The 13,059-nt window shown below is 44.0% G+C and overlaps 1 protein-coding gene across 2 annotated transcripts in view; it reads left to right on the forward strand.

Moving 5' to 3' along the window:
• The window catches only part of LOC137630958 (rab GTPase-binding effector protein 1-like), a 114,816-nt gene that overhangs the window by 14,128 nt on the left and 87,629 nt on the right, over positions 1-13,059 (forward strand). For both annotated transcript variants that reach the window (XM_068362485.1, XM_068362486.1), the window contains exons 2-3: positions 5,683-5,808; positions 6,926-7,129. In XM_068362485.1, the coding sequence (XP_068218586.1) occupies positions 5,683-5,808; positions 6,926-7,129 (330 nt within the window). The remainder of the gene's footprint in view (positions 1-5,682; positions 5,809-6,925; positions 7,130-13,059) is intronic.

The following is a 13,059-nucleotide window of genomic DNA, read 5'->3' on the forward strand; positions in this document are numbered from 1 at the left end:
GCCTGTCGTTCACCTAGTCCGGGACCTCTTGCAAGCTCCCAAGCCCAGGGGAGAAGTAATGTCAAAAGACTTATGGGTTCGAGAGGCCTTGACCAACGAACAGACGTTTTCCCTCTATGGTATCGGGTGTTTCTTACCAAGATCTCCCCTACCATAAGACGAGAGAGACGTTGTTTCTCCTCGCCATCCGTAGGCTTTTCGCATAAGAAACCTGTCACAAGGTTTCGAAGCCCTTAAGCGAAAGTCAGTCCTTTCAGGACAGGTCCAGCGTCCTGGTTACAGCCATTAGGACAGCTCTGACCCTATGCAGTCATCGGATAACTGCTCGCCGCCTAACAAAAGCGTAACACAGACTCCGAAAGTCTTTTTTTGTAGGCAAAGTGTTGCGGTCACAGACGTTACCCTCGTCTATTACCACAACCATTTCCGTTGATCCTTAAGGGGTTGTATGGCAAATCATGCAGTATATGCTTGCCTCCCTTATGGAAGACTATTCTGCCGATTAGTCCGTTGAGTCTAGCCGTTTATCTCATCGATATCCTGGCTTTCAGCCAACCTAACGTTCCTTTGTGCTTACTGTTGACGTTGGCGTAGCTTAGTCACATCAGTCAGGTTGTTTAGAACCACACTCGATGCGGTCTCGTGTGGTTTTTCAGCCGCATTTGGACGTTAGGCCACTGGCTGATGCTCCTGTTGACGTTCTAGACGTTCACTAACAATCGGAGTTGACTTGTTTTGACGCTGTGCGTCAACCTCCGCATTCTAGAGTTGTTTTGACTGCTCAGTCTAGGCAGTCAAAGCAGTCTCGAGTGGACGCTGTACGTCCTCACGCACCTGTTGTGGTTGACAGTTCAGTTGTTGACAGTTCACAGACTGTCAAGCAGTTACATGACGTTGCGTTCTGGTCCGCTACTATGCACCAGTGAGAGACTCAGCTTTTATCGGACAAGGTTCCTGTAGATGAGGAAGTTGCTGTTCTCCCTCCTACTGATATTCCCTTGAGGACTCTGTCAGATGGAGAGGAGCCTTAAGCTGCTTAGCCTCCTATGGACTTTAATTAAATCATGATGATTTTTTTTTAAGGATCTTCGTCCGGATCTTGTAACTGCTGCTCCTCGTTCGCCTAAACGTCAGAGCTTACACTAGGCCTAGCTACTTCGAAGCCGTTGTTTTTAAGCTAGTGCTCTCTCGCTCTCCTAGAGAGCGTTACGTTGGCTAGGCGACTGGTTTTTCACCAGGAGGAGTTTGGGGGATACAGCCTTTGCTTTTCCTTCTTTTAAACTGGTTTATAGAGCGAGAGTCTGATATGACACGAGAGAAGTTCTCGGCTTGGGAGTTCATGCCTCTGCCCAGATAGACTTCTCAATTCTGGTAGACTCTCCCTGGCGCCTAGCCAGGAGACGCTCCAAGTTGTTTACAGGTCAACTTCTCAGCTGTTGTCGAGCCTTTGAAGTTTTGCTGTACTATTATGTCACGCATAACAAGGCTTTCAGGGATGGTAAACGGTTCCGCCTCAGTCGCTAACCCCGTCTGTTGCCACACCTGCTCCCGTAGACCCTAAATGGGCTTTGCTGCAAGACATGCAGTCCAAGCTTGCGTCCTTGATAGAGGACTTAAATGCGGAGAATAACCTTCTGGCCAACAACCTTCCAACCGGTCGGTTGTGCGCCCTGTTGACGCTGAGGTAACCTACTCACGTCTGCCAGTTGAGGTGGTTCCTCCACCGATGCGACCCAGTGTGGGTTGCCAGCCGCACGTTGACGTTAAGCGACGCTCGGAGGTGGTTGTTGACGTTCAGGACGTTCAACAACCAGCAGAGGTGACTTGTTGTGACGCAGTGCGCCAACCTCAGCAACCCGGTAGGGTGTTGACTGCACAACCCAGACGGTCTAGACAGTTTCGGGTTGACGCTGTGCTTCCTCGCGCACCCATGGTTGTTGACAGTTCACAGACTGTGCAGCAGTTCCATGATATTGCGTCCGGCTCCGTCACGCATCCACCAGTGCGACCGGATTCAGCGAGTCAGACGTTGCCCACTCCGTTGCCGTTTCCTCATCAGTTTCGGATGAGGAACCCTCTGATGAGGACGTTGCTGAACAAGACGATCAGCCCCCAGCACTGCTATCCATCCAGAAGATGCTGAAGAAGGAACGCTGCTCAGTCAGGCTGTGGATGAGTCTGGTAGGGACGCTGTCATCCGTGGATCAATTTGTGTCACTAGGAAGACTACACCTCCGTCCTCTTCTATACCATCTAGCTTTTCACTGGAAAAAGGACAAGACGCTAGAAGCGGTCTCGATTCCGGTTTCCGAAAAGATAAAGTCTTGTCTGACTTGGTGAAAGGACTATATCAACCTAAGAGAGGGTCTTCCCCTGACTGTTCAGACTCCCAACCACGTTCTCTTCTCGGACGCATCGGACGTAGGCTGGGGTGCGACATTAGACGGTCGGGAATGCTCGGGAATATGGAACTCGAGTCAAAGGACAATGCATTTCAACTGCAAGGAGCTACTGGCAGTACGTCTGGCCTGGAAAAGCTTCAGGTCTCTCCTTCCAGGCAAAGTGGTGGAGGTGAACTCGGACAACACCACGGCTTTGGCGTACATCTCCAAGCAAGGAGGGACCTACTCTCTGACGTTGTACGAGATCGCAAGGGACCTCCTCACCTGGTCAAAAGGTCTAGACATATCACTAGTAACGAGGTTCATCCAAGGCAACTTGAATGTCATGGCAGAGTGTCTCAGTCGGAAGGGACAAATAATTCCAACAGAATGGACCCTCCACAAGGATGTATGCAAGAGACTTTGGGCCACCTGGGGCCAGCCAACCATAGATCTCTTCGCAACCTCGATGACCAAGAGGCTCCCAATATTTTGCTCACCAATCCCGGACCCAGCAGCAGTTCATATAGATGCCTTTCTCCTAGATTGGTCACATCTAGATCTATATGCATTCCCTCCGTTCAAGATTGTCAACAAGGTACTGCAGAAGTTCGCCTCTCACGAAGGGACAAGGTTGACGCTAGTTGCTTCCCTCTGGCCCGCGAGAGAGTGGTTCACCGAGGTACTTCGATGGCTAGTAGACGTTCCCAGAACACTTCCCCTAAGGGTGGACCTTCTACGTCAGCCACACGTAAAGAAGGTACACCAAGGCCTCCACGCTCTTCGTCTGACTGCCTTCAGACTATCGAAAGACACTGGAGAGCTAGAGGCTTTTCGAAGGAGGCAGCCAGAGCGATTGCTAGAGCAAGGAGAACATCCACCCTTAGAGTCTACCAATCGAAGTGGGAAATCTTCCGAAACTGGTGCAAGTCAGTATCCGTATCCTCGACCAGTACCTCTGTAACTCAAATAGCTGACTTCCTCTTATATCTGAGGAAAGAACGATCTCTTTCAGCTCCCACTATCAAGGGTTACAGAAGCATGTTGGCATCAGTCTTCCGTCACAGAGGCTTAGATCTTTCCAACAATAAAGATCTACAGGACCTCCTTAAGTCTTTTGAGACCACGAAGGAGCGTCGTTTGGTTACACCTGGTTGGAATTTAGACGTGGTACTAAGATTCCTTATGTCAGACAGGTTCGAACCACTACAATCAGCCTCCCTGAAAGATCTCACCTTAAAGACTCTTTTCCTGGTATGCTTAGCCACAGCTAAAAGAGTGTGAGATTCATGCCTTCAGCAAGAACATCGGATTCTCATCCGAAACGGCTACATGTTCTACAGCTTGGTTTTCTAGCCAAAAACGAGCTGCCTTCTCGGCCTTGGCCAATATCGTTCGATATTCCAAACTTATCGTATGGTTGAAAATGAACTAGAAAGAGTCTTATGCCCTGTAAGAGCTCTTAAGTTCTATTTAAAACGAACTAAACCTTTACGAGGCCCGTCTGAAGCTTTATGGTGTTCAGTTAAGAAACCATCTTTGCCTATGTCAAAGAATGCTTTATCCTATTTTATCAGACTGTTAATACGAGAAGCTCATTCCCATCTGAATGAGGAAGACCAAGCTTTGCTGAAGGTAAGGACACACGAAGTTAGAGCTGTCGCAACTTCCGTGGCCTTTAAACAAAATAGATCTCTGCAAAGTATAATCGACGCAACCTATTGGAAAAGCAAGTCAGTGTTCGCGTCTTTTTATCTTAAGAATGTCCAGTCTCTTTACGAGAACTGCTACACTCTGGGACCATTCGTAGCAACGAGTGCAGTAGTGGGTGAGGGCTCAACCACTACAATTCCCTAATTCCATAACCTTTTTAATCTTTCTCTTGAAATGTTTTATTATTGTTTTTGGGTTGTCCGGAAGGCTAAGAAGCCTTTCGCATCCTACTTGATTTGGCGGGTGGTCAAAGTCATTTCTTGAGAAGCGCCTAGATTAGAGGTTTTGATGAGGTCCTGTTGTATGGGTTGCAACACTTGATACTTCAGCTCCTAGGGGTCGCTCAGCATCCTAAGAGGATCGCGAGGCTCCGTAAGGAAGACGTACTTAAAAAGGCAGAGTAATTGTTCAAGTCGACTTCCTTACCAGGTACTTATTTATTTTAAGTTTGTTATTTTGATAACTGCTAAAATGAAATAAAAAATCCTTAGCTCATAATAATGTAAACATTTATTGCTGGTCTCTACCCACCCCCCTGGGTGTGAATCAGCTTATATAATCACCGGCTAAGTTAAATATTGAAAAATGTTATTTTTATAATAAAATAAATTTTTGAATATACTTACCCGGTGATTATATATTAAAGGACCCTCCCTTCCTCCCCAATAGAGACGCAGTGGACCGAGGAGAAAATTGAGTTCTTTGTTTACATTGAGTACTGAGTACCTGCACGACAGATGGCGCTGTTGAAGTACACCCCCTACCTGCATAGCGATCGCTGGCGGATTTTTAACGTAGAGTTTTCTGTCGAGCAACAGAGTTGCAGCTTATATAATCACCGGGTAAGTATATTCAAAAATTTATTTTATTATAAAAATAACATTTTTACTATGAAGAAACCAACGTAAGGCCGTGAAAAATGAAGTAACATTGATTTTATTTTTGTATACCGTATATTACTTAGGGATAAGAACATAAATTTGGAAATGATGTACTACGTCAAACCAATGTAAAGAGCGGTATTACTGCACTCTACAGTACATCGTATTATATATTTTTTCAGTGATATATTTGATTAGTATTAATTTCATGGTTATTGGTTCATTAGACTTATATGAAAAGGTGAAATCTGGAAGTAAGCCTGCCGTATACTTGCTGTATGCTCAAGTTATTAGAACATAATACTGTATCTTCAAGTAGAATTTTTTATGAAAACATTAGAACTGAATATGTAGGAGTTTTATGTAATGTTCTTGTATTATTTAAGTATTTCTCTAAAGTTTCACAATACAGTACTATATTGTATGTGAATTTTATTTAAAAGTAATGTTTCCTCAGCTACTGAGTTTGTTTTGATTTTAATTTGAAAAACACATTTTGTAAGCTAAATGCATGAGTGTAATTTGCTATATGATTGTAAACTTTTAAGAGCATAGCCAAAGGAGTTACTCAAAATTAGTTGGATAACTCCTATTATAGATATTTTTCTTAATAGCTTGAATCTTGCTTTGTATGACTAGTTTTCAAAGCACATACTGTAGTTTGCTTGAAGTAAATGTTACCCTTTCCCTTGTGGTTTTGCCCACAGAATTGCTCTCCAGGATAAAACAGCTAGAAGAACGAGAAAAGCAGCTGGTGGAAGAGCAGAATCGTCTTCAGGAAGACTTTGGCCATCGTCGTGCTAAGCTGAAGGAGCTCTATTTGCAGAAAGAAGGTTAGTACTGTATATTCTTTGGAATAGATAGCTTGTCTCCCTTTATTTGATCTCCGTAGATATAGTATTTAGGTCTCGAGGGAGAAGTTGACAGGATCGATTTGAAATTTGTTTTATATCGGTGTTGGGCTGCTAATTATAAAGATGGCCTAAACAGTCATGAAGACATGATATACTGCTTGACATAAGTTGGGTATATGTAATGGAGAAAATTCAGTTTTTCCACAATTAATGCGAAAATTTGATTTTTTTAATGATGATAATGATACATAGTATTTTGTGTTCCCTTCCATATAAAAATTGAAAATGCTTCTTGTTGCTGTTCCTCTCTCTTTTAGTAGACGGGTTATTATTTCCTGGCTCTGGTATACAGTATGAGGAAACAACTTCCTTAATGCAGCGGGCAAGAATGAGATCTTTTACTTGTTGAGCTATTAGGGGTATTAAAAAAAAAAAGAGAAAATACAGTACTGTACTCTATAGCTAAGTGAAGTAGAGTAGCACAGTACAGCACATCAATGAAATTGGATACTAAATACTAGTTTAACAAACTAACAAATAATTTGTCCTGTGCATAACATAAAATCATGACCAGTTATTCGTGGTTGTCAATACTTAAGTGTAAATATCAATAACTCAGCTATCAAGCTATCATTTTAGGTTACAGCTGTCATGTACATTTCCTAGCTGTGTTTTGTACACAGGCCTGAGGTAGTATGAGATGCAACTTTTAATAATCCAGTCTTGTGATAGCCACAAACAAGCTATGTCCAAAAATTTCTGCATCAAAGGGAATAAGATCTTTGTTACTGGTGCCATCTCTGTAATCTGTGGATAGTTGCATTTGTCAAAACACTAATTCCATAGGTAAAAGCTTGTAATCAGGATGGATGTTTTATGCCAGTTTCATATGATGTTCTCCAGCTTATGTGACTTAGAGTTAATTAGAATTTGTTACTTATCAGATACATCAGTTTCTTTCCCTATCCAATTTTTTGGCTGATATTTATATGGCTTTACTGTCTTCATGGAGGTTAGATATTATTACTTTATTAAAAATTTTATTTCATAATGTGTGATAAAAGCAGAAATCAGTAAAGAATTTTTTTTTACACAGAGGAACTACGAATTAAGAATGAAAAGAGTAGTACAACGGAGACAGAAGTGGAATTGCTGCGAGCTCAGTGCAGGCAGTTACAAGAAGAGTTGGAAGAAGCCCGAAGCGCTGTCACCATCGCGCAGTGTACAGCCGAGAATGACATCGCCGTTGAACAGCGCAAATGCCAAGAGGAAATCGCTACGGTCCAACAGCTTATGAAAGGTGAGTCTTGGGTAATCTAGCAAAGAATTCATGCCTGCTCCACTATGTGTATTCTGTTCCTTTCCCTTTTAGCAAATCTTTTGTGTGTCATAGTTATTACTTTTTCGTCAAATTTGGTTATATTGTTTGGAAATATTTAAGCAAGGGTCACTAACACAATGGTTTGAACTTCCATATGGTTGGCCCAAGTTATTAGAGTATAAATGAAGATTTAAAATAGAGTGAGGAAATGTTAAAGATGAATAACTATTTTATCAAGTACAAATAGCAAAAGGCCATAATACAAATCTACTGTAGTGCGCAGTATTAAGAAAATTAGAAAGCATAGCTTTGTGAGAGTTACTTTTAGTATTGAGCTTTCTGTCTAATGGACATCTTTTCTTGTACTAGCATCAAGTAAATTACAGTACCAGAGCATAAGCAATCTCATTGTAATAAAGCTGCATCTGAAGGGAAATAGAAAAATTCCCTTATTTTGTACAGTTTGCTCAAAAATAATTAATAATAGCATAAGATATTTTACAGTAGATATCACTGACTGAAAAGATCATCTTGTTACCAAATTCAATTAGGGAAATACAGTCCTGTAAGGTATCATTGTAGAACAATGACTGTTGTTGTAGGTATTCAGGGTGTCCTGAGTCGATGTGTTTATACAATGAGAAATACACAAAATTTGCTTATGCCATAAGTCTCAGTAAGACTTCTGTTAGTAGAGAGTGGTACCGTTCACTTGATGAATAAATCTGGAAAATTCTCGTTTTTACCTTTCTGTAAACTTTTTTAAATATTTAACTTAGCCGGTGAATATATAATAGCTGAGCCTCCGGCGGCTCGACAGAAAAACACAAAAACTCGCGAGCGATCGCTATGAAGGTTGCGGGTGTGCCCACTAGCGCCAACTATCGGCCAGATACCGCATATACATGTAAACAGCTCCAATTCTTCTCTGTCGGTCTGATCGACAAGACGTACCATTACTCGCTGTTAAGCTGGAGTTTTTCAACAGTCTTGGTGAAGTACTTCCTTTTGGTTTGAGCTTTCGCAGTGCAGGTGTTTTATCTTCAACTTAAATCTTGAACTCTTTTTTGGATAGATTTAATTGTTGATGACTTTGGATTGTTTTTTTGGACTTTCTTTGACTTTTCAAAATGGCCGACCCTTCCCTTAGTACGGAAGTGTGTTTTAGGCTTTTAGCAATTATCTTATCATGTTATAAATTGTTGTTGTTAATTATAGATTTTCCTCTATATATTTTATATCTCACCCGCCTTTATTAGGCCTCTTCGATTAGCTTTCCATTTATAATAAACATCAAGATAAAATTTAATGATTTGTTTATATGCGGACTTACCTATTCCTTCCCTAATCCGAGAGTAGGCGGTCCTAACTTGGAAACCGAAGTTAAACAACGTTGAGCCCTTTCAATCGTTAATAACTTTTACAGAGCAAATGATTTAAAACTTATTAAATGAATATTTTTTAGTAGATATTTTATGAAAGATTTTCTTTGAATAGTCTTCGTGCTGTTTCAAAGATGAACTAACGTTTGGTTTATTTATGCTACGCAGTTTGCGCTCTATCGTTACGATAGAGAGAGAGAGAATCACGGTTTCACTTTGCAGAAAGAGTAAATCGATTCTGATGTTTTGTTCATTCTTCTTTCAAACTGAAATGTTTTAAATACTAATTTAAAGGAACTTGTTAATTTTCAATTTCTTAGTCCTTTCAGTTTTTTCCTTTGGTCAAATAACCTGTTTATTGACGAAAGGTGAGTGGGCTTTTCTCTTCGGTGTGAAATCAAGAGAGAGAGAGAGAGAGAGAGAGAGAGAGAGAGAGAGAGAGAGAGAGAGAGAGAGAGAGACGGACGGAGAGAGAGAGAGGAAGAGAGAACGTTCCGATCTTTATTCTCGTCCCAAGCAAGTAACGTTGTTCTCGAGTCAGTTTTTTACTCTCGTCCCAAGTCTCTGTACGGGGAGAAAGGATAAAACGTTTTTAGTTTTTATTCTCGTCCCAGGCACTGTACGGTGAGAGATTGAAAACGTAGTTTTGAATGAACTAGTGTTTAGTCTCCTCCCCAGTCACTGATCCTTTTATCTTTATATATTTCCGTTTTATTCGATATATATGTTTACTGTTTTTGTTGCTTGTATTAATGTGCTTACATTATACAACTTATTTCGCAATTATAACCTTTTGATGTAGGGTAGAATTGCGTGCTTCAGGTAGAAATCAGTTTTATTCATGCCTAATGGGAATTATTGAAAAATTCGATTTCAGTGAAGTAAGTGCAAAACAGAAAATCGTAGTGATAAAGTGATAATTGCGCAAAGTGTTATCAGTGTTGCGACAGAGGGTTCGTCTGTTCGTGCCTGTCGTTCGCCTAGTCCGAGACCTCTTGCAAGCTCCCATGCCCCAGGGAGAAGTAATGTCGTAGGACTTATGGGTTCGAGAGGCTTTAACCAACGAACAGACGTTCCCTCTATGGTTTCAGGCGTGTCTCGTCAAGACCGCCCCTACCATAAGACGAGCGAGACGGTTTTCTCCTCGTCATCCGAAGGCTTATCGCGTAAGAAACCGTGGAGCAAGGTTTCGAGACCCTTAAAGCGAAAGTCAGTCCCTTCAGGACAGGTCCAGCGTCCTGGTTGTAGCCATTGGGACAGCTCTGACCCTGTGCAGTCATCGGAAGACTGCTCGACGCCTAAACAGAAGCGTAACACAGGCTCCGAGAGTCTTATTGTAGGCAAGGTTTTGCAGTCACAGACGTTACCCTCGTCTCTTACCGCACCCATTCCCGTTGATCCTAAATGGGTTGTACTGCAAGACATGCAGAATAAGCTTGCCTCTCTTATGGAGGACTATTCTGCTGAGCAGGTTCACGATGATCCTCGCCGCTTAGCTGATCGAGATCCTGGCCGTCAGCCGCCCAAACGAGCCTTTGCTCGTCCTGTTGACGTTGACGTTACAAAGTCACGTCAATCATGTTTTGTAGAGCCTCACTCGATGCAGTCCCGTGTTGACTCTCAGCCGCTTGTGGACGTTCAGCCGCTGCCGCTTGCTCTTGTTGACGTTCAGGACGTTCGCCAACCAGCGAAGTTGACTTGTATTGACGTTGAGCGTCAAGCACCGCAGTCAAGAGTTGTTTTGACTGCTCAGTCTAGGCAGTCAAGGCAGTCTCGAGTTGACGTCGAGCGTCCTCCCGCACCTGTTGTTGTTGCTGGTCAGTCCTTTAAGCAGTTACATGACATAGCGTCCTTGACTGCTACTGTTGCTCCTTTGCGTGTGGACTCTGCTTGTCAAGCATTGCCACCACGGCAGGTCTCTCCCTTGCTTGAGACTCGGCAATTGTCGGACAAGGTTCCTTCAGATGAGGAAGTTGCTGATCCCCCTCCTACTGATATTCCCTTGGGGACTCTGTCAGACGGAGAGGAGCCTAAAGCTGCTCAGCCCTCTATGGACTTTAAATAAATCATGCTGATTTTTAAGGATCTTTGTCCGGATCTTTTTGTAACTGCTGCTCCTCGTTCGCCTAAACGTCAGAGTTTACACTAGGCCTAGCTACTTCGAAGCCGTTGTTTTCTAAGCTAGTGCTCTCTCGCTCTTCTAAGAGAGCTTTACGTTTGCTAGGCGACTGGTTGATCACCAGGAGGAGTTTGGGGGAGACAGCCTTTGCTTTCCCTCCTTTTAAACTGGCTTATAGAGCGAGAGTCTGGTATGGCACAGGAGAAGTTCTCGGCTTGGGAGTTCCTGCCTCTGCCCAGATAGACTTCTCAAACCTCATAGACTCTCCCTGGCGCCTGGCCATGAGACGCTCCAAGATTTTATGGTCGGCTTCAGAGCTAGACCATCTCCTGTTAGGAGTTTTTTCGAGCGTTTGAAGTTTTGCTGTACAATTATGTCATGCATAAACAAGGCTATCAGGGATGGCTCCAATAATCTGGCAGCCACGTTCTCTGCAGGAACAAGACTATCAGGGATGGCTCCAATGATCTGGCAGCCACGTTCACTGCAGGAGTACGTAAGAGGCAAGTGCGCTCAATGTGTTCATTGTCAAGACAAACTTCACGATAAAGTCTACCAGGCTGTCTTGACAGCATTAATGGAAGGCGACTGGATGGTCTCTCTCGACCTTCAGGATGCATACTTCCACATTCCTATACACCCGGATTCCCAACCGTTTCTGAGGTTTGTTTACAGGAATGTGGGGTACCAGTTTCGAGCCCTGTGCTTTGGCCTCAGTCCTGCTCCTCTCGTGTTTACGAGGCTCATGAGGAATGTGGCAAAATTCCTCCATCTATCGGGAATCCGAGCCTCCCTGTACTTGGACGACTGGCTTCTCAGAGCATCGTCCAGTCATCGCTGTCTGCAGGATCTACATTGGACGTTGAGTCTGGCCAGGGAGTTGGGACTTTTGGTCAACCTAGAAAAGTCCCAACTGATCCCATCCCAGACTATTCTATATTTGGGGATGGAGATTCGCAGTCCAGTTTTTTCGGGCTTTTCCGTCTGCCACCCGAATAGAACAAGCCCTGCTCAAAGTCCAACTAATGCTGAAAAGAGAACGTTTGTTCAGTCAGGAGTTGGAAGAGTCTCGTAGGGACTCTCTCATCCCTGGAGCAGTTTGTCTCGCTAGGGAGACTACACCTTCGGCCTCTCCAGTTCCATCTAGCCTCTCACTGGAACAAGGACAAGACGTTAGAGACGGTATCAATCCCAGTCTCCGAACCAGTAAAGGCATGCCTGAAATGGTGGGACAGTAATATCAGTCTGAGAGAGGGACTATCCCTAGCAGTCAAGAACCCAAACCACGTGTTGTTCTCAGACGCGTCGGATTTGGGTTGGGGTGCGACCCTGGACGGTCGGGAATGCTCGGGTCTGTGGACCTCAAGTCAGAAGAGCATGCACATCAACGGCAAGGAGCTATTAGCAGTCCACTTGGCCTTGATGAAATTCGAAAGCTTTCTTCGAAGCAAAGTGGTAGAGGTCAACTCAGACAACACCACAGCTTTGGCGTACATCTCCAAGCAGGGAGGCACACACTCCCTCACGCTGTACGAGATCGCAAGGGACCTTCTCATATGGTCAAGAAATCGAGGCATCTCCCTGTTGACGAGATTCATCCAGGGGGACTTGAACGTCTTGGCAGACTGTCTCAGTCGGAGGGGTCAGGTGATACCCACGGAATGGACCCTCCACAAGGACGTGTGCAAGAGTCTTTGGGCGACTTGGGGTCAACCCACCATAGACCTCTTTGCCACCTCGTTGACCAAAAGGTTACCAATCTATTGCTCACCAGTCCCAGATCCAGAAGCAATCCACATAGACGCGTTTCTACTGGATTGGTCTCATCTGGACTTATATGCATTCCCACCATTCAAGATAGTCAACAAGGTACTGCAGAAGTTCGCCTCTCACGAAGGGACAAGGTTGACGTTGGTTGCTCCCCTCTGGCCCGCGAGAGAGTGGTTCACCGAGGTACTTCAATGGCTGGTAGACATTCCAAGAAGTCTTCCTCTAAGGGTAGATCTCTTACGTCAGCCCCACGTAAAGAATGTTCATCAAAGCCTCCCCGCGCTTCGTCTGACTGCCTTCAGACTATCGAGAGACTCTCAAGAGCTCGAGGCTTTTCGAAGGAGGCAGCCAGTGCGATTGCGAGAGCTAGGAGAGCTTCTACCATCAGAGTATACCAGTCGAAGTGGGAAGTCTTTCGAGACTGGTGCAAGTCAGCATCTGTGTCCTCTTCCAGTACCTCTGTAGCCCAAATCGGAGATTTTCTTTTACATCTGAGAAATGTTCGCTCCCTCTCAGCTCCCACGATTAAGGGCTACAGGAGCATGTTGGCTTCGGTCTTTCGTCATAGAGGCTTAGATCTTTCCAACAATAAAGATCTCCAAGATCTCCTTAAGTCTTTCGAGACCTCTAAGGAACGT

Source organism: Palaemon carinicauda, chromosome 39, assembly GCF_036898095.1.
Source record: "Palaemon carinicauda isolate YSFRI2023 chromosome 39, ASM3689809v2, whole genome shotgun sequence".
Lineage (NCBI taxonomy): Eukaryota > Metazoa > Arthropoda > Malacostraca > Decapoda > Palaemonidae > Palaemon > Palaemon carinicauda.